Genomic DNA, 21,383 nt, shown 5'->3' on the forward strand with positions numbered 1-21,383 from the left:
CCTACTCTCAAGCTTAGCCTTTTCTTAACAACACTGTCATCTCAGATTTTCAAAATATGCTTTTGAACCATAGCAATTCACTAATTTGTGTAAGAGTATGCTAAGCTAGCTTAGCATTTTGAGTAGCATTTAGCACGCAACATTTTCACAAAAACCAGATAACCAAATAAATAAAATCATTTAACTTTGAAGAGCTTCGGATGTTTTCAATGAGGAGACTCTCAGTTACATAGCAAATGTGCAGTTTTTCAAAAAAATATTATTTGTGTAGGACAAATCGCTCCGTTTTGTTCACGTTTGGCTATGAAAAAAACCTGTATACAGTTATAGCCTGAAGCTCATTAGCATAATGTAACGTTAACGATTTCTGAAAATTGCAAATAAAATGAAAATAATGCACCTACTCTCAAGCTTAGCCTTTTCTTAACAACACTGTCATCTCAGATTTTCAAAATATGCTTTTGAACCATAGAAATTTACTAATTTGTGTAAGAGTATGCAAAGCTAGCAATGCATTTTGAGTAGCATGTAGCACGCAACATTTTCACAAAAACCAGATAACCAAATAAATAAAATCATTTACCTTTGAAGAGCTTCTGATGTTTTCAATGAGGAGACTCTCAGTTACATACCAAATGCGCAGTGTTTCCTGAAAGCGTCTGTGTGCAGGAGAAATCGTTCCGTTTTCCACATTGCGTCTGGCTACCGAAACGAAACGAAAATTCAGTCACCTACAACGTAAAACTTTTTCCGGATTAACTACATAATAATCGACCGAAACATGGCAAACGTTGTTTGGAATCAGTCCTCAAGGTGTTTTTTCACATATCTCTTCATTGACATGCAGTTCGTGGAAGCTTGCTTTCCTCTCTGTATCCCAAGGAAAAATACTGGCAGGTGACTTTTGCGCACCAATTTCGGCGCAGGACACCGGGCGGACACGTGGTAAATGTGGTCTCTTATGGTCAATCTTCCAATGATCTGCCTACAAATACGTCACAATGCTGCAGACACCTTGGGGAAACGACAGAAAGGGCATTCTCATTCCTCTCGCATTCACAGCCATATAAGGAGACAAGGGAAAACAGAGCCTCAAAAATCCTGTTCATTTCCTGGATGCCGTCTCATCTTGGTTTTGCCTGAAGCTCACGTTCTAGGGCACGCACAGAAAATATCTTTGTATTTCTGGACACGTCAAAGTGTTTTCTTTCGAATCGTAGCAATTATATGCATAGTCGAGCATCTTTTTGTGACAAAATATCTTGTTTAAAACGGGAACGTTTTTCATCCAAAAATGAAATTGCGCCCCTAGAGTTTCAACAGGTTAAGGACAACAAAGTCAAGGTATTGGAGTGGCCATCACAAAAGCCCTGACCTCAATCCCATAGAAAATGTGTGGGCAGAACTGAAAAAGTGTGTGCAAGCAAGGAGGCCTTGCTGCTCAGCTATTTTCAGGTCTCTCCAGAGATGTTAGATCGGATTCAAGTCCAGGCTCTGGCTGGGCCACTCAAGGACATTCAGAGAATGTGTGGCCCACTCCTGCAATACAACTCCTGTGTTGTATTGGCAGTGTGCTTAGGGTCGTTGTCCTGTTAGAAGGTGAACCTTCGCCCCAGTCTGCAGTCCTGAGTGCTCTGGAGCAGGTTTTCATCAAGGATCTCTCTGTACTTTGCTCCCTTCATCTTTGCATTGGTCCTGACTAGTCTCCCAGTCCGTGCTGCTAAAAAACATCCACACAGCATGATGCTGTAACCACAATGCTTCACCGTAGGGATGGTGCCAGGTTTCCTCTAGACGTGAAGCTTGGCATTCAGGCCAAATAGTAATATATTGCTTTCATCAGACCCAATAATCTTGTTTCTCATGATCTGAGAGTCTTTAGGGGCCTTTTGGTGGAGTGCTGCAGAGATGGTTGTCTTTCTGGAATGTTTTCCCATCTCCACCGAGGAACTCTAGAGCACTCTCAGAGTGACCATCGGGTTCTTGGTCACCTCCCTGACCAAGGCCCTTCTCCGCCGATTACTCAGTTTGACTGGGCGGCCAGCTCAATGAAGAGTCTTGGTGCTTCCAAACTTCTTCCATTTAAGAATGATGGAGGCCACTGTGTTATTAGGGACCTTCAATGCTGCAGAAATGTTTTGGTACCCTTCCCCAGATCTGTGCCTTGACACAATCCTGTCTCTGAGCTCTACGGACAATTCCTTTGACCTCATGGCTTGGTTTTTGCTCTGACATGCACTGTCAACTGTGTGACCTTATATAGACAGGTGTGTGCCTTTCCAAATCATGTCCAATCAATAGAATATACCACAGGTGGACTCCAATCAAGTTGTAGAAACATCTCAAGGGTGATCAATTGAAACAGGATGCACCTGCGCTCAATTTTGAGTCTCATAGCAAAGGGTATGAATACTTATAAGGTATTTCTGTTTTTTACATTTAATACATTTGCAAAACTGTCTAAAATCCTGTTTTCGCTTAGTCCTTGTGGGGTATTGTGTGTAGATTGATGAGGATTTGTATTTTATTTAATTCATTTAAGATTAAGGCTGTAAAGTCACAAAAAGTGGAAACCGTCAAGGGGTCTGACAGTGTGAGATGTTAAGGAAAAACCCAAACTTCAGACAAAACAAACCTAACCAAAAATAAATCCTGGAGACCCCCCAGCAGGATGCCCCCCCCCAACCCCTCCCACCCCACTTTTTCCCACACAGTCCTTCCCCTCCTCCCCCTCCCCACCCAACCCCCTCCCCCAGACCCTGTATCTTCCCACCCATCCCCCTCAGTTCCTTCCATGTGTTCATATCTACCTCTCCCCTAAAAGTCTCCCTCATCACAGACATGCTGACACAGAACCAAGACATATAACGCGACAGACAGGCAATATGGCAGGAAGTAAATCCCTAACACCTCTATCATGGGTGATAACTTTATACCTTCGCCATTTCCCAAAAAGCTATTGCCTTAAGTGAATTTAGGAGAAGGCTTTCTGGCGATTCAGCAATACCAGTCAATATAGCATTTCACATCATATTTTCCTCGCATGGCATGATATCCTCTTACCCCGTAATATGTTATAGTATAATCTCTAGGTTTAATTGGTACAATTTCAAGCCGTGGTAAAAATGGCCTTCAATTTCTCTACCAACACCCTCCCAAAAAGAAACAAAATCAATTTCACAGTGATACTATGGTGATCTTTCAGTAGAATATTGTGAAATATTAATGTAATAAAACAGAATCATTAAAAGCATTAAAGGAACCTGTAACCACAGCTGTATAGCATAAGAAAAGTCAATATAAAAAAGAAATAGACACACATTGTAATCCAGATGCCTGCCAGGATAAGAAGTGTCAGAATCAATACAATGAATGTACTTATGACTATAGCCTGGTGGGTGCTGATATAATCTATATAATGAATGTACTTGTGACTGCAGCCTGGTAGGGGCCCCTATTATTTTTCAACCAAACTGTCACAGTTGTGCCACCAATATAATCGGTTCAGTGATTTGAAGAGTGTTAAATGATTTGTAGAGGTGGGGAAAAGCCCGCTTCAAAGAACAAATTTAGGGTGAGAAACAATAGTGGAAGGCGCAGCAGCGCCTCTTCAACCTCAGGAGGCTGAAGAAATTCGGCTTGTCACCAAAAGCACTCACAAACTTCTACAGATGCACAATCGAGAGCATCCTGGCGGGCTGTATCACCGCCTGGTACGGCAACTGCTCCTCCCACAACCGTAAGGCTCTCCAGAGGGTAGTGCGGTCTGCACAACGCATCACCGGGGGCAAACTACCTGCCCACCAGGACACCTACACCACCCGATGTTACAGGAAGGCCATAAAGATCATCAAGGACAACAACCACCTGAGCCACTGCCTGTTCACCCCGCTATCATCCAGAAGGCGAGGTCAGTACAGGTGCATCAAAGCTGGGACCGAGAGACTGAAAAACAGCTTCTATCTCAAGGCCATCAGACTGTTAAACAGCCACCACTAACATTGAGTGGCTGCTTCATACACATTGACTCAACTCCAGCCACTTTAATAATGGGAATTGATGGGAAATGATGTAAAATATATCACTAGCCACTTTAAACAATGCTACCTAATATAATGTTTACATACCCTACATTATTCATCTCATATGTATACGTATATACTGTACTCTATATCATCTACCGCATCTTTATGTAATACATGTATCACTAGCCACTTTAACTATGCCACTTTGTTTACATACTCATCTCATATGTATATACTGTACTCAAGACCATCTACTGTATCTTGCCTATGCTGCTCTGTACCATCACTCATTCATATATCTTTATGTACATATTCTTTATCCCCTTACACTTGTGTGTATAAGACAGTAGTTTTGGAATTGTTAGTTAGATTACTTGTTGGTTATTACTGCATTGTCGGAACTAGAAGCACAAGCATTTCACTATACTCGCATTAACATCTGCTAACCATGTGTACAGTGCCTTGCGAAAGTATTCGGCCCCCTTGAACTTTGCAACCTTTTGCCACATTTCAGGCTTTAAACATAAAGATATAAAACTGTATTTTTTTGTGAAAATTCAACAACAAGTGGGACACAATCATGAAGTGGAACGACATTTATTGGATATTTCAAACTTTTTAACAAATCAAAAACTGAAAAATTGGGCGTGCAAAATTATTCAGCCCCATTATGTTAATACTTTGTAGCGCCACCATTTGCTGCGATTACAGCTGTAAGTTGCTTGGGGTATGTCTCTATCAGTTTTGCACATCGAGAGACTGAAATTTTTCCTCATTCCTCCTTGCAAAACAGCTCGAGCTCAGTGAGGTTGGATGGAGAGCATTTGTGAACAGCAGTTTTCAGTTCTTTCCACAGATTCTCGATTGGTTCAGGTCTGGACTTTGACTTGGCCATTCTAACACCTTGATATGTTTATTTTTGAACCATTCCATTGTAGATTTTGCTTTATGTTTTGGATCATTGTCTTGTTGGAAGACACATCTCCGTCCCAGTTTCAGGTCTTTTGCAGACTCCATCAGGTTTTCTTCCAGAATGGTCCTGTATTTGGCTCCATCCATCTTCCCATTAATTTTAACCATCTTCCCTGTCCCTGCTGAAGAAAAGCAGGCCCAAACCATGATGCTGTTTTTACGCCAAACATAACGTTTTGCATTGTTGCCAAAAAGTTCAATTTTGGTTTCATCTGACCAGAGCACCTTCTTCCACATGTTTGGTGTGTCTCCCAGGTGGCTTGTGGCAAACTTTAAACGACACTTTTTATGGATATCTTTAAGAAATGGCTTTCTTCTTGCCACTCTTCCATAAAGGCCAGATTTGTGCAATATACGACTGATTGTTGTCCTATGGACAGAGTCTCCCACCTCAGCTGTAGATCTCTGCAGTTCATCCAGAGTGATCATGGTCTGAGAGTCTTTTGGTGCCTTTTGGCAAACTCCAAGTGCGCTGTCATGTACCTTTTACTGAGGAGTGGTTTCCGTCTGGCCACTTCACCATAAAGGCCTGATTGGTTCTGTAGAGATGTACTGCAGAGATGGGTGTTCTTCTGGATGGTTCTCCCATCTGCACAGAAGAACTCTAGAGCTCTGTCAGTGTGACCATCGGGTTCTTGGTCAGCTCCCTGATCAAGGCCCTTCTCCCCCGATTGATCAGTTTGGCCAGGCTGTCAGCTCTTGGAAGAGTCTTGGTGCTTCCAAACTTCTTCCATTTAAGAATGATGGAGGCCACTGTGTTCTTAGGGACCTTCAATGCTGCAGAAATGTTTTGGTACCCTTCCCCAGATCTGTGCCTCGACACAATCCTGTCTCTGAGCTCTACGGACAATTCCTTTGACCTCATGGCTTGGTTTTTGCTCTGACATGCACTGTCAACTGTGGGACCTTATATAGACAGGTTTGTGCCTTTCCAAATCATGTCCAATCAATAGAATTTACCACAGGTGGACTCCAATCAAGTTGTAGAAACATCTCAAGGGTGATCAATTGAAACAGGATGCACCTGAGCTCAATTTCGAGTCTCATAGCAAAGGGTATGAATACTTATAAGGTATTTCTGTTTTTTATATTTAATACATTTGCAAAACTGTCTAAAATCCTGTTTTTGCTTAGTCCTTGTGGGGTATTGTGTGTAGATTGATGAGGATTTGTTTCTGGTGTCCTTTGACAGCTCTTTGGTCTTGGTCACAGTGGAGTGTGACTGTTTGAGGCTGTGGACAGGTGTCTTTTATACTGATAACAAGTTCAAAAAGGTGCCATTAATACAGGTAACGAGTGGAGGATTAGAGGAGCCTCTTAAAGAAGAAGTTACAGGTCTGTGAGAGCCAGAAATCTTGTTTGTTTGTAGGTGACCAAATACTTATTTTCCACCATAATTTGCATAAGAAATTCATCAAAAATCCTACAATGTGATTTTCTGGATTTTCTTTCTCATTTTGTCTGTCATAGTTGAAGTGTACCTATGATGAAAATTACAGGCCTCTCTCATCTTTTTAAGTGGGAGAACTTGCACAATTGGTGGCTGACTAAATACTTTTTTGCCCCACTGTATATATAAAATTCTATTTGTTGCAAGAATTTTGTATAATCAATTAAATTGAAAAATCCTACGTTTTGAATCTGGCGTCGTGTATCAGTTCATAAACCATGTGCCGTGGAATTGGTACATCTCTTCCAAACCATTTTTCATTGGTTGGTTCTTTCCTTTACTATTCTCTTTACTCCACTATATAGAGCAAGGTTCAGCATCTGCCTCCCAGTGCTTTGGATGTTACTCTAGGACCAGAGCTGAGGTTCAGAGCCCTGAAATAGAAGTCATCAGAGGCAGGTGTAAATCACAGAAAAAGACACAGCAAAACATGATAAACCTGACATGACCCAACCTGGCTGGAGACTTATGAGGTGTTGCCTTTATACTGTAAGCTCTGAAACACGCTGCCAACTATCATTCAGAAGAACAACATTTATTTCTTCTACACAGGCGCCATACCAGCCTATGGGAGATTACGACCTGACAAAGGCTTTTTGAAGGGCCAGCTAAAGCTTTCTTTCTTCATGCAAAGAACCTGTATGTTATTTCCAAGCCACAGTCAAACCTACCAAGACGATCTATTTGTTGCTGTCCAGTTGGCAAAAGCAACACAATAGTTGTTATCTAGTTGAATTGGTTTAGCCAGGAGTTGGTGAAATTGCAAAGACAAAGAAATTGTAAAGACGAAAAATAATGGATACCTTGCCAGCAAAAGAAGAAACAACTAAGTGTCTGTCTTTCATCATGTGAATAATGTCTTATTTAAGATGTGAAGACCTATAGACCACACAAGTGAAAACACTATCTGGTCAAGCCAACAAGTAGGACAAAGTCTTTCTTTGTTTTTATTAGCATGACCAAAGGGGGATTTATTAAGTGTATGCCCAGGGTTGGGTAGGAACTGATCACATGTCATCATTTACGGTCACACTTTATTTGGATTGCCCTATATAGATGATGTAATCAGATTACAGATAGCTTTGAAAAATGTAAGATTACTTCACGGATTACTTTTAAATTCAGAAAGGTTGTTTGCGGAGGAAAAAACACAACATGGATACCTTTCTGGTTTCTCAATGACATTCAATTCAGCATTGAAAAAAGGCACAGGTTTAAGTTTGTTCCACCTGAGCGAATCTGACCACAAGTCAGAGACCACTATGATGATACACCAAATAGGTTTGATGGATCCTTTTTCTCTTCTTCAAGTTTCAAGTTTTTAATGTCACGTGAACAAGTACAGTGAATTGCCTTCATACAGGCTCTAACCCCAACAATGCAGTAATCCGTAAGAAATGTAATGCAGTAAGATGAAGATGGTGCCGAAGAGGATGGCTGACATTTTACATGCTCCTAACTAACTGCTCACTAGTTTTTTAGCCTTGTTTGTAACTTATTTTTTAACTTATTTTGTACATAATGTTGCTGCTACCGTCTCTTATGACCGAAAAGTACTTCTGGACATCAGAACAGCAATTACTCACCTCGAATCGGAAGAAGCTTTTTCCTTTAACGAGTCCAACGAGAAGGATATATTGCTTTCCCGGGAACAGGCCCAAATCCCTGTCATTTGCGTGAAGAAAATAGGGCGCAGGTCTTCTGCCTTCTGAGAATCCGTAGGCGAGTGTGTATACTCCCACTGCCAACTGGCTAACTTGCAGTCATTGGAAAATAAAATTGATGACCTACGATTAAGATTATCCTACCAACGGGACATTAAAAACTGTAATATCTTATGTTTCACCGAATCGTGGCTGAACGACGACACGGATAATATAGAGCTGGTGGGATTTTCCATGCACCTGCAGAACAGAGAAGCTACTTACCAGACGAGGGGTGGGGTGTGTGTCTATTTGTCAATAACAGCTGGTGTGCGATGTCTAATATTAAAGAAGTCTTGAGGTATTGCTTGGCTGAGGTAGAGTACGTATGATAAGCTGTTGACCACACTAAATCAAATAAAAAATCAAATTTTATTTGTCACATACACTTGGTTAGCAGATGTTAATGTGAGTGTAGCGAAATGCTTGTGCTTCTAGTTCCGACAGTGCAGTAATATCTAACAAGTAATCAAATTCGCAACAACAACCTTATACACACAAATGTAAATGGATGGAATAAGAATATGTACATATAAATATATGGATGAGCGATGGGAGTAAGGCAAGAGGCAATAGTTGGTATGAAATACACTATATACATATGAGATGAGTAATGTAGGATATGTAAACATTATTAATGTGGCATTATACAAAGTGACTAGTGATACCTTTATTAAATCATTTTTTTAAAGTGGCCAGTGATTTGGGTCTGTATGTTGGCAGCAGCCTCTCTAGGTTAGTGATGGCTGTTTAACAGTCTGATGGCCTTGAGATATAAGCTTTTTTTCAGTCTCTCGGTCCCAGCTTTGATGCACCTGTACTGACCTTGCCTTCTGGATGATAGCGGGGTGAACAGGCAGTTGCTCAGGTGGTTGTTGTCCTTGATGATCTTTTTGGCCTTCCTGTGACATCGGGTGCTGTAGGTGTCCTGGAGGGAAGGTAGTTTGCCCCCGGTGATGCGCTGCGCAGACCGCACTACCCTCTGGAGGGCCGTGCATTTGCTGTACCAGGTGGTGATACAGCTTGACAGGATGCTCTCGGTTGTGCATCTGTAGAAGTTTGTGAGGGTTTTAGGTGACAAGCCAAATTTCTTCAGCCTCCTGAGGTTGAAGAGGAGCTGTTGCGCCTTCTACACTACGCTGTCTGTGTGGGTAGACCATTTCAGTTTGTCCGTGATGTGTATGCCAAGGAACTTGAAACTATCCACCTTCTCGACTGCTGTCCCGTCAATGTGGATAGGGGGGTACTCCCTCTGCTGTTGCCTGAAGTCCACGATCATCTCCTTTGTTTTGTTGACGTTGAGTGAGAGGTTGTTTTCCTGACACCACACTCCGAGTGCCCTCACCTCCTCCCTGTAGGCTGTCTCATCGTTGTTGGTAATCAAGCCCACTAGTGTTGTGTCGTCTGCAAACTTGATGATTGAGTTAGGAGGCATGCATGGCCACGCAGTCATGGGTGAACAGGGAGTACAGGAGGGGGCTGAGTACCCACCCTTGTGAGGCCCCAGGGATGAAGATCAGCGAAGTGGAGATGTTGTTTCCTTCCTTCAACACCTGGGGGCGGCCCGTCAGAAAGTTAAGGACTCAATTGCACAGGGCGGGGTTGAGACCCAGAGCCTTAAGCTTAATGATGAACTTGGAGGTTACTATGGTGTTGAATCCTGAGCTGTGGTCATTAAACAGCATTCTTACATAAGTATAGGGCACTGTGCAGTGTGATGGCGATTGCATCATCTGTGGACCTGTTGGGGCAGTATGCAAACTGAAGCTCATCACTAAGCTAAGGACCCTGGGACTAAACACGTCCCTCCACAACTGGATCCTGGAATTCCTGATGGGCCACCCCCAGGTGGTAAGGGTTGGTAAAGACACATCTGCAACGCTGATCCTCAACACTGGGACCCCTCAGGGGTGCATGCTCAGCCCCCTCTTGTAGTCCCTGTTCACTCATGACTGCACGGCCAGGCATGACTCCAACACCATCATTAAGTTTACTAACGGCACAACAGTGGCCTTATCACCGACAATAATGAGACAGCCTATAGGGAGGAGGTCAGAGAACTGGCAGTGTGGTGCCAGGACAACAACCTCTCCCTCAATGTGAGCAAGAGAAAGGATCGTGGACTACAGGAAATGGTCCAAACACACCAAGACAGTCGTGAAAAGAGCACAACAAAACCTTTTCCCCCTCAGGAGACTGAAACGATTTGGAATGAGTCCCCAGATCCTCAAAAAGTTCTACAGCTGCACCATTGAGAACATCCTGACCAGGTTGCATCACCGCCTGGTATGACAAATGCTCGGCATCTCTGACATTTGTAAGGCGCTATAGAGGGTAGAACGTACGGCCCAGTACATCATTGAGGCCAAGCTTCCTGTCATCCAGGGCAAGTGTCAGAGGAAAGCCCATAAAATTGTCAGAGACTCCAGTCACCCAAGTCATAGACTGTTTTCTCTGCTTCCGCATGGCAAGCGGTACCGGAGCACCAAGTTAGGACCAAAAGGCTTCTTAAGAGCTTCTACCCCCAAGCCATAAGACTGCTGAACAATTAATCAAATATTCACCGGACTATTTACATTGACACCCCCTCCCCCCATTTGTTTTGTACTATCTATGCATAGTCACTTCACGCCTAACTACATGTACAAATTACCTGAACTAACCTGTACCCCCGCACATTGACTCGATACCGGTACCCCCTGTATATAGCCTCGTTATTGTTATTTTGTTGTGTTACTTTTTATAATTTTTTACTTTAGTTTATTTGGTTTATTTTCTTACTCTTCTTGAACTGCACTGTTGGTTAAGGGCTTGTAAGTAAGTATTTCACGGTAAGATCTACACTTGTTGTTATTCGGCGCATGTGACAAAGACAGTTTGATTTGATTTGAATCAATATCATTGTAATGCTAGAAATAACATAAGGAAAGAACATAACACAGGAGAAATACAAATAAGAAATCAGAAGAACATGATAAAGTAAGTCATTATACTCTATACAGGGTCAATTCTATTACCATATTTACAATGTGCAGGGATACTGGATCGATAGGGGTGGATGTGTATAGGGGTAAGATCAGTAGGCATCAGGATATATGATAAACATAGTAGCAGCAGCATATATGAAGATTATGTGCGTGTGTGTGTGTGTGTGTGTGTGTGTGTGTGTGTGTGTGTGTGTGTGTGTGTGTGTGTGTGTGTGTGTGTGTGTGTGTGTGTGTGTGTGTGTGTGTAGAGTCAGTATAAGTGTATGTGCATATTATGTGTGTGTGAGCAAATTATGGAGTGAGTGTTTATGGATGTTTGAGTGCCAATGTGTGTGAGTGTGTAGGGCCCTGTGAGTGTGCATAGAGACAGTGCAAAAACAAAAATGAAATACAAAGGTCAACTCATAAAGTCCGTGTAGCCATTCTGTTAGCTATTTAGCGGTCTTATTGCTTGGGGATAGAAGCTGTTCAGGAGCCTATTGGTGTCAGACTTGATGTACTGGTACCGCTTGCCTTGTGGAATCATAGAGAACAGTCTATGGCTTGAGTCTTTAACAATTTTCCAGACCTTCCTTTCACTCCGCCTGATATAGAGGTCCTGGATGGCAGGGAGCTTGGACCCAGTGATGTAATCCGATTACGTTACTGAGATTGGGTAATCCAAAAGTTACTTTACTGATTACAATTCTGAACAGGTAGCAAGTAACTGAAACAGATTGCATAGAAAGTAAGCTGCCAACCCTGCTTATGTCAAGTCCAAACCATTTGCTTGTACAGAAAACCTGAATGAGCAATCCATTTTATGGCAGAGCTTAGAGAGATAAAACACAAAACAGGCTTATTTATTGGTGCAAATTACATATTTTAACTTTTCCCTTTTTTGTTCTAAAGACATGTGTTTTATTGGGTGATTTCGTGTTAGTCACTTAAAATCACCTAATCACAACACGTGTAGATGTAGCTTTAGTTAAGATATAGATAGAAAATGCATATGGCACTGCTATGGTAGTATAATCATATTTCTGCTCAAGCCTCCAGTGATATGCGCAGTTGCCAGCAGTCAGTTAATATAAAGTTAACCTGTAATTGATAGAAAAGGGAGTAGAGAAAGTATATTACGTTGTTAGCGCGGTGAGTCCTTTCTTACAGACCTGACCCGAGATTTTAAATCAATGTCGTAAATTAGTTTTGTGGCCGTAAATTCTTTGGTCACTCAGGAATTATACTCTCCTGGTGCATTTGATTGATTTGTGGACCGGCTCAACTGATCTCGACCCAACGTCTGATGTCATCGACCATGAATCTCTAGGCTGCCTGGCTTCCCCTCTCCCTAGCATGCCAGAAATACTACCATAATTGCTCTCTTTCTTCCCTACCCCACCTCTCTCTATCTCTCTCTACCTCTCTCACCGCTTCCCTTTTCCTCTTTCTGTCTCCTCTCAACTTTCCTTCTTCCTCTCTCTATGACTCTCTCTCTCTCCCCCCCCCCCCTCTCTCTCTCACACTCCTTTCTCATTAAATGATAAGGCAAACTTTACTTTATGGCGCTATTGCTAATTCACACAAATTTCCATCCACCGTTTGTTCGCCTCATTGTTTGTTGAGCTTTCAAAATGATAGTACAGGGACAAAACCATGGGATGACAAACAACCAAGTAGTAGCCAGACAGCTTTTGAGGGGAGCGAGGGAGAGAACGATAGGAAAAGACAAAGGAAATCAGAGAGGCAAGTTATCCTGCCTCTCGCCCGTCCACTAAGGGTTCTCCGAATCCTGTGAAGTGTGGGAGTGGGCAGTTTTCCTCGTCCTTCTCGCCACCTGTGATTTTGGGCAGTTCCATGGTAAGAAATGTAACCATTCCTGGTGCAAAAACAATGTCTTATCCCGGAGCTTGTATAAATTATATTACCAAGCTGCTCCTGAATATACTACAACAGATTGCCGGCTCTGTGCCCTCTCTGAATCGTGTCATTGAACGGTTTAACAGGATTATTTTTCGTCACAACTGGCTATGTGACTATTGCAGTTCAATGGGTGTAACTTTTGTTGACAAATTCGATACCTTTTGGAAACAAAACACGTTTTATAAGTAGGATGGTATCCACCTAAATCATTTGGGTTCATGGATCCTTTCACAGCATTATAAGGCTGTGTTGAGACAATGACTTATCAATGACCCAAGCCCAGCTCAGTTAATCTCTACCATTGTGAAGCTGATTTGTCATAATGCTTCAGCAAATGTACATTATACCAGGGGCGTTGGTAGACACAATATTCGCAGTAAAGCAATGAAAACAAGTAAGTATCCCAGAAGAAAATTTCTCAAAATACAGTCGGAAGTTTACATACACCTTAGCCAAATACAGTTGAAGTCGGAAGTTTACATACACTTAGGTTGGAGTCATTAAAACGTATTTTTCAACCACTCCACAAATTTCTTGTTTACAAACTATAGTTTTGGCAAGTCAGTTGGGACATGGAATTTTTCTAACAATTGTTTACAGACAGATTATTTCACTTATAATTCACTGTATCACAGTTCCAGTGGGTCAGAAGTTTACATACACTATGTAGACTGTGTCTTGAAAAAGCTTGGAAAATTCCAGAAAATGATGTCATGGCTTTAGAAGCTTCTGATAGGCTAATTGGCATAATTTGAGTCAATTGGAGGTGTACCTGTGGATGCATTTCAAGGCCTACCTTCAAACTCAGTGCCTCTTTGCTTGACAACATGGGAAAATCAAAATAAATCAGCCAAGGCCTCAAAAAAATTGTAGACCTCCATAAGTCTGGTTCATCCTTGGGAGCAATTTCCAAACGCCTGAAGGTACCGCGTTCATTTGTACAAACAATAGTACGCAAGTATAAACACCATGGGACCACACAGCCGTCACACCGCTCAGGAAGGAGTCACGTTCTGTCTTCTAGAGATAAACTTATTTTGGTTTCGAAAACTGCAAATCAATCATGGCTGGGCCTAATATAGTGTATATGAGGTTATACAATACGTTTTGTAGTGATTCATATTTTGTTGATGTAAAGAATATTTGTTGGTCTGTGGTGTGTAATGAGTAGCAACCAGACGCTTCACTTGACACATTTATGAAATTGCTCATTCCAGTTACTAATAAACATGCACCCATTAAGAAAATGACTGTAAAAACTGTTATATCCCTGTGGATTAATGAGAAATTGAAAAGGTGTGTGGTTGAGAGGGATGAGGCAAAAGGAATGGCAAAAAAGTCTGGCTTCACAACCGATTGGCAAACATATTGCAAATTAAGAAATCATGCGACTAAACTGAATAATAAGATGAGGAAACTACACTATGAAACAAAGAAAAATTACATAAAGAATGATATTAAAAAGCTTTGGAACGCCTTAAATGAAATTTTGGGAAAAAAGACTAACTCAGCTCCATCGTTCATTGAATCAGATGGCCCATTCATCACGAAACCGACTGATATTGCCAATTACTTGAATGATTTTTTCATTGGCAAGATTAGCAAACATAGGCATGACATGCCAGCAACAAGCTGTGACACTACACATCCAAGTATATATGACCAAATTATGAAAGACAAGCATTGTAATTTTGAATTCCTTACGGGTTTTTTTTTGTTGCGTTTTCTCCATCATCTTTGAAATGCAAGAGAAAGGCCATAATGTTTTATTCCAGCCCAGGTGGAATTTAGATTTTGGCCACTAGATGGCAGCAGTCTATGTGCAAAGTTTTTGATTGATCCAGTGAACCATTGTATTTCTGTTCAAAATATTGTGTCAAGACTGCCCAAATGTGCCTAATTTGTTTATTAATAACTTGTAATGTTCAAAACTGTGCATTCTCCTCAAACAATAGCATGATATTATTTCACTGTAGTAGCTACTGTAAATTGGGCAGTGCAATTAGAACAAGAATTGAAGCTTTCTGCCAATCAGATATGTTTATGTCCTGGGAAGTGTTCTTGTTACTAACAACCTCATGCTAATCACATTAGCCTACATTAGCTCAACCGTCCCGCAGGAAACCCACCGATCCTGAAGAAGCAGCACTATCAACAAGGCAGGTTCTACAGGCCCTAGTTTTGTCTTACCTGGACTACAGTTCAGTCGTGTGGTCAGGTGCCACAAACAGGGAAATTGCAATTGGCTCAGAACAGGGTATTCTTTCCGGGGGGGTTTTGTACTGTCCAGAACAGACTATGGGAGGCGCACTGTACTACATAGAGCCATGACTACATGGAACTCTATTCCACATCAAGTAATTGATGCAAGCAGTAAAATTTGATTTAAGAAGGTAGAGCAGCGCTTTATTATGGACAGACTTCTCCCCATTTTAGCTACTGTATCAATATGGTTTGACCATGACAGTTAACTATCCAGCATTACTCCAAGCAGTTTAGTCACCTCAACTTGCTCAATATCCACATTATTTAGTACAATATTTATTAAGGTTTAGGGTTTAGTTAATGACTTGTCCCAAATACAATGCTATTAGTTTTAGAAATATTTAGGTGTAAATTATTCCTTGCCACTAACTGCAGCTCTTTGTTAAGTGTTGCAGTCATTTCAGTTGCTGTAGTAGCTGATGTGTATAGTGTTGAGTCATCCACATACATAGACACACTAGCTTTACTCAAGTGGCATGTCATTAGTAAAGATTGAAAAAAGTAAGGGGCCTAAACAGCTGCCCTGGGGAATTCCTGAATCTACCTGGATTATGTTAGAGAGGCTTCCATTAAAAAACAGATAAAAATACACCTTATGGAACAGCGGGGACTGTGAAGCAACAGAAATATAGGCACAGACACACACGTACACTTGGATTTTGTACTGTAGATAAGTAGGGGCCTGAGGGCACACAGCGTGTTGTGAATGTATTGTAATGTTTTATAAATAGTATACCTGCCTTAATTGTACTGGACCCCAGGAAGATTAACTGCTGCCAAGGCAGCATGGGGATCCATTATAAATACAAAATAGATGGTGTGAGAGATGGATGGGCGGAGAGAGTAAGAGAGAGAGAGAGGGATTGTATGGAGGGTTGGGTGAATGTTGCCAGTATGTTACCCTCTGTTTTGACATGCTCGTGGCAAGCCAGAGCACGGTGCTCTCTTTGTTCTCCGAGGCGATCCTTATCGATGCCAGTGGTGAAGCCTGCCACCGCAGACTCCCAGTCTATCCACTCACACTCCACTCAGCTGCATCTGATCGGCCATCTTCGATCTTGGATGGGAGACTCACAACAGGCGTTGTATGCCTGACAGTAGTGTTAACAACACTGCGGGGAAGAAAGCAGCCAAAATACATTTTGTGGTGATCTTTGTGGAAAAACACAAAGGCTAGAGAAAGTTTCTGTTGTAGTCTCCTTTCACTATATTAATGAGAGCTTTTGTCCCACTGTTGGTCTTTGAGAGGCTTAATTTTTTTTACATAATAGCACTGTGATTAGCCTGGGGAGCAAAGTAACTGTCTTCGATGCCAACCACTTTAACAACCAAAAACAACAATGCGCTGGCGAGCTGCGTCCGGGGCCCTAAACTAAACTTTACAAATTGCATGATGAATAGACCCTGCCCCCCCGCTCCATTCACTGGCCAGTGACGAGACCACATAATTTAAACAATGTGATTGTTATATGCGGTGTTGTTTTGCTGGGCAGAGGTTCTACAGCGAACTTCGGACGGACTCTGGCCCCTCGTCTTCTGTGAGGTTCTTGGGAATACCAATATACCACACATCTCTCTAGATGAATAACAAGTTCGGACAAACTGCAAAAAATGTCTTAACAGGCTGTATTACAAACAAAACTATCAGTTGGTGGTATTAAAACACAGGCTCTTCAAACAAAAGGCAGACTTACAGAAAGCAAGACATTAAAATGGGGCCCTGCCAGTGAAATAGCATTGTGAAACAGTGGAAGAAAAATGCATGATAGGCTACATGACCAAAAGTATGTGGACACCTGCTTGTCATCTCATTCCAAAATCTTGGGCATTAAAATGGAGTTGGTCCCCCATTTGCTGCTATAGCAGACTCCACTCTTCTGGGAAGGTTTTCCACTAGATGTTGGAACATTGCTGCGAGGACTTGCTTCCATTCATAAGAACATTAGTTTGGTCGGGCACTGATAATTAGGCCTGGCTCGCAATTGGCATTCCAATTCTTCCCAAAGGTGTTCGATGGGATTGAGGTGAGCACTCTGTGCAGGCCAGTCAAGTTCTTCCACATCGATCTCGACAAACCATTTCTGTATGGACCTCGCTTTGTGCACCAGGGCATTGTCATGCTGAAACAGGAAAGGGCCTTCCACAAAGTGTTGCCACAAAGTTGGAAGCACAGAATCATCAGCTGTACCTTTAAGATTTCCCTTCACTGAAACTAAGGGGCCTAGCCCGAACCATGAAAAACAACCCCAGACCATTATTCCTCCTCCACCAAACTTTACAGTTTGCACTATGCATTCGGGCTAGTAGTGTCCTCCTGTCATCCGCCAAACCCAGATTCGTCTGTCGAACTGCCAGATAGTGAAGCGTGATTCATCACTCCAGAGAATGCGTTTCCACCACTCCAGCCGACACTTGGCATTTACTACGCATGGTGATCTTGGGCTTGTGTGCGGCTGCTCGGTCATGGAAACCCATTTCATGAAGCTTGATCCCCGATGAACAGTTCTTGTGCTGACATTTCTTCCAGAGGCAGTTAGAGTTGTGTGTTGCAAACGAGGACAAATTATTTTTACTTGCCACACGCTTCAGCACTCAGTGGTTCCATTCTCTGTGCATGTGTGGCCTACCACTTCGCAGCTGAACCGTTGTTGCTCCTAGATGTTTCCGCTTGTGGCTGCTACAGCCAAATCCGCTCATTTGAAGGGGTGTCCACATACTCTTGTATATATAGTGTATTTGTTGTTTTGAATGTTCAATCATGAACAATATTAATTTACACGTATGTATTCTTCTGAACATCCTATTCCCAGCTGTTTGCAGTTTAGATAATGGTCATGTTTGATGGTTCACAGAAATGGTTCACAGAAAAGTCAATAAAAACAGTCAGCTCAGAATAATGCTGAGACCGGGAATATTTTAGAACATGACTTGTTTTCATTAATCTTCTCCAACACACTTTTAGCGATGATCCACCATTTCAACTTAAAGTATAGACCCTCGAAATAGAATGCAAAGAATGACAAGTACCACTTGACTTTATCCATGCCAAAGGACCATCAAGGTTAATCTTCTCCAATTTGGGATTGTCCAATCAGCTCTGGCTGGACATCCCAGCATCCTTACATGCACATATCCATGTATGCACGTTGGTAGTTCATGTCTCATAAACAGCCATCATGTCTCTAAAAGCTACTTATATGAGACAGAATGGACTTCCTACAGTACAGCGCTTCGCAGGAGATCATCTCTCCACACTACATTGTACTGTACTAGCCACTGCCAATGGGAGGTCCTGGGGAACTCTAGGTATTCTGAGGCCTTAATATGTGAGTAGGAACTTCGTCTTCAGAGGAAGTGGGAGTTCCATTTAAGGGAGTTATTAGGTGTAATGGCCGTTGCTGCCAACCGGCTGGTCTGTCCTCTGCTGTAGCTTCAAGTACCAGGCAGGGCCACTTGCTGACATAATCGTTCCTCTGGAATCCTCACCCGCTCCTGAGTCCTGGGTCTTGACCCGGCTCTGAGTTGTGGCTTTTTTCAAAAGAGAGTTCAGTGGCTGTCAACATTGGCTTATAGAAATGCTGTGTGAAGTGTAGGAGCCGGGTACACTGGGTAAACTCTGTACATCTAGCTTTGAAAGAAGGTTGGGATGGGATGGCTGAAGCAACATAGTTTTTTTTTTTTTTGGTGTCAAAAGAGGCCTGTTTCTTTCCCTGATACAGTAAGAGTACATATGAATGTGGTTTAAAAAAGGTTGTTAATTGTTGTAGACAGATTTAAGATGTCAGCTCTAATATTATTTCTATTCTTTGTTCATTCTCTCTCTCAGGTTCACTCTATATGCTGTGGACAGTCGAGGGAGTCGTTCAGAGTCTAGCTTCGTCTCAGTACGGACTTCTTGTCCCATGGTAGACGATAGCAGAGCAGAAGGTACTCCTTCTCACACACTCTATTCACACTTAATTTTCTCTTCCTATATTCTGTCCATCCCAAAACCTTTCCATTCATCCTTTACACATTCTCCTTTCCCCTTCTCTCTAACCCCCCATTCAGCCCCCTCACCATCCATTCCTATCTCTCTCCAATAGACAATATCACTTAAAAAATAGATTTTTAATTTATTTAAATGTAAACTTTATTGAACTTGGCAATTCAGTTAAGAAGTTTTTTTATTTTATTACAATGACGACCTACCCTGGCCAAACCCGGACGATGCTGGGCCAATTGAGCACCATCCTATGGGAGCCCCCGTTGTTGGCATACATTAAATTTTTTGGGCACCAAGGTTTTCACCAGCACCTAGGATTTACTTGTGATGTTGATCTTGGGTTGACTTGCTCACCTTAATATGATATCCTTATCACAAGTTCACTTGTGTCTTTTAAATGAGTGTCTTCTAAATGACCTCTCCCCTCTTCCACCTCCTCCTGTGTCAGAGATAGCAGACAAGGTGTATAACCTGTACAACGGCTACACCAGTGGCAAGGAGCAGCAGACGGCCTACAACACTCTGATGGAGATTCCCCCTCCGCTGCTTTACAGGGTACAGCACCACTACAACTCCCACTACGAGAAGTTTGGTGACTTCGTCTGGCGGAGCGAAGATGAGCTGGGACCCAGGTAAGGCTCGGAAAGGCTTGGAGGCTTGGACACGTCTCAGGTGTCACTGTGATTCTAGTGTCCCCACAACATCTGGTGTCACTGTTTGCTTGGCATCAGTGTCACTTCAAATGTCATCTTCCACTGTCTGTGTGGGAAGCCTCTGACAAAACGGTGACATGTTGTGTTCTGTGTCCAAAGGTTCCTTATTGTGGATCAGGTAAAATATTGAATTAGTAACAGATTCTCCCATGGGCCCACAGATTTCAAGTATAAGCAACAGTCTACCTAATTGGTCCAGATACTTAATCTGTTACTGGTCTAAGTTGAACTATTTGAGCTAACAGAACTTCATTGTTTATGATCATGAAGTAAAAAGGCAATAATCACAACATTCTCAAGAATGCCTTAGGGTTCTTGGCAGCCTTTGCCAAAAACATCATTATCTTTTTCCCCGTCATCTTCAGTTTTCTGAAATGTTTAATCTTCCCATTCCAGTGGATTTCAGAATGGCCGTCTTCCAACCCTGTAACATGAGGTTGTTTTTACAGAAGACTCATATATCCAGTCAATAAGTTGAATGTCTGTTTGCTGGAGCTCCATTGTTTCTTCATCCATCTTCAAAAAGGTGTCTCACACCTGTAGACACACACACACACACACACACACACACACACACGTGCAAACCACATGCACACACAAACACCTTGGTCAGCTGTAATTTTGGACAGCAAAATATTGGTTTAGGCTTTCACTGCAAATCCTGACCCATAAAACCAATCATGAACAAGTTTGTTCCATTGGAGTACCAAAGAATCCACACGGCACAGCCATATATTTTCATTTTCATTTACTCAAGTTCATCAGATGTTTTTATTTCCTCTCATTTACCTTTTTATCAGATTGTGGACCCAATTGATGACTGGACTAAAGTGCTAAATATACAAATTACAGCCTTGCTATTACAAGGGAGCCTATGGCGTAGCAAATGGTCTTGGGTACATGGAATGGGACTGGTCCGGTGTTGGCATTTCACGAGTGTTGCGGTTAATAGGGACTGCACTGTTTGTGTATAGTGTGGAATACTCATTCATAAAACCAACTTCTCTGGTTACTTGTAAAGGCATGAAGCCCCCAGTAAACTCAGGAATGATTTCATAACCACGTCAGGAAAGCATTGCTCCGTTTCCCCGGGCTAGGACTAGACTCTTTACCCACACAGAGCTGCAGGATTAGACTGAAAACAAGGACTCCTTTCAATCCTACCCGCACCGTGGTATTTGCGGGTTTGTTTTCTACAAGTGTTTTCAAAGAGTTTGCAGTGGTCTCCTGGAAGCCAATGAGAAGATGTTTGTTCCTGTGAATGATTACCCAATCAACCAATTGATAAGCCTGTATTTCTCGTGATTAGCCAGTCAACTGATTGCTTACTGTTCAGTTTGGAGTCAACCCCCAGGCTCCCTAACTTCAATAAAAGCTTAAG

General features: G+C 42.2%; 1 protein-coding gene across 2 annotated transcripts in view; it reads left to right on the plus strand.

Annotated features, from left to right (window-relative positions):
• Positions 1 to 21,383, plus strand: part of LOC135544450 (astrotactin-2-like) — a 501,862-nt gene that overhangs the window by 475,024 nt on the left and 5,455 nt on the right. For both annotated transcript variants that reach the window (XM_064972062.1, XM_064972063.1), the window contains 2 exons: positions 19,131 to 19,231; positions 19,738 to 19,921. In XM_064972062.1, the coding sequence (XP_064828134.1) occupies positions 19,131 to 19,231; positions 19,738 to 19,921 (285 nt within the window). The remainder of the gene's footprint in view (positions 1 to 19,130; positions 19,232 to 19,737; positions 19,922 to 21,383) is intronic.

This window comes from Oncorhynchus masou, chromosome 8 (genome assembly GCF_036934945.1).
Source record: "Oncorhynchus masou masou isolate Uvic2021 chromosome 8, UVic_Omas_1.1, whole genome shotgun sequence".
Lineage (NCBI taxonomy): Eukaryota > Metazoa > Chordata > Actinopteri > Salmoniformes > Salmonidae > Oncorhynchus > Oncorhynchus masou.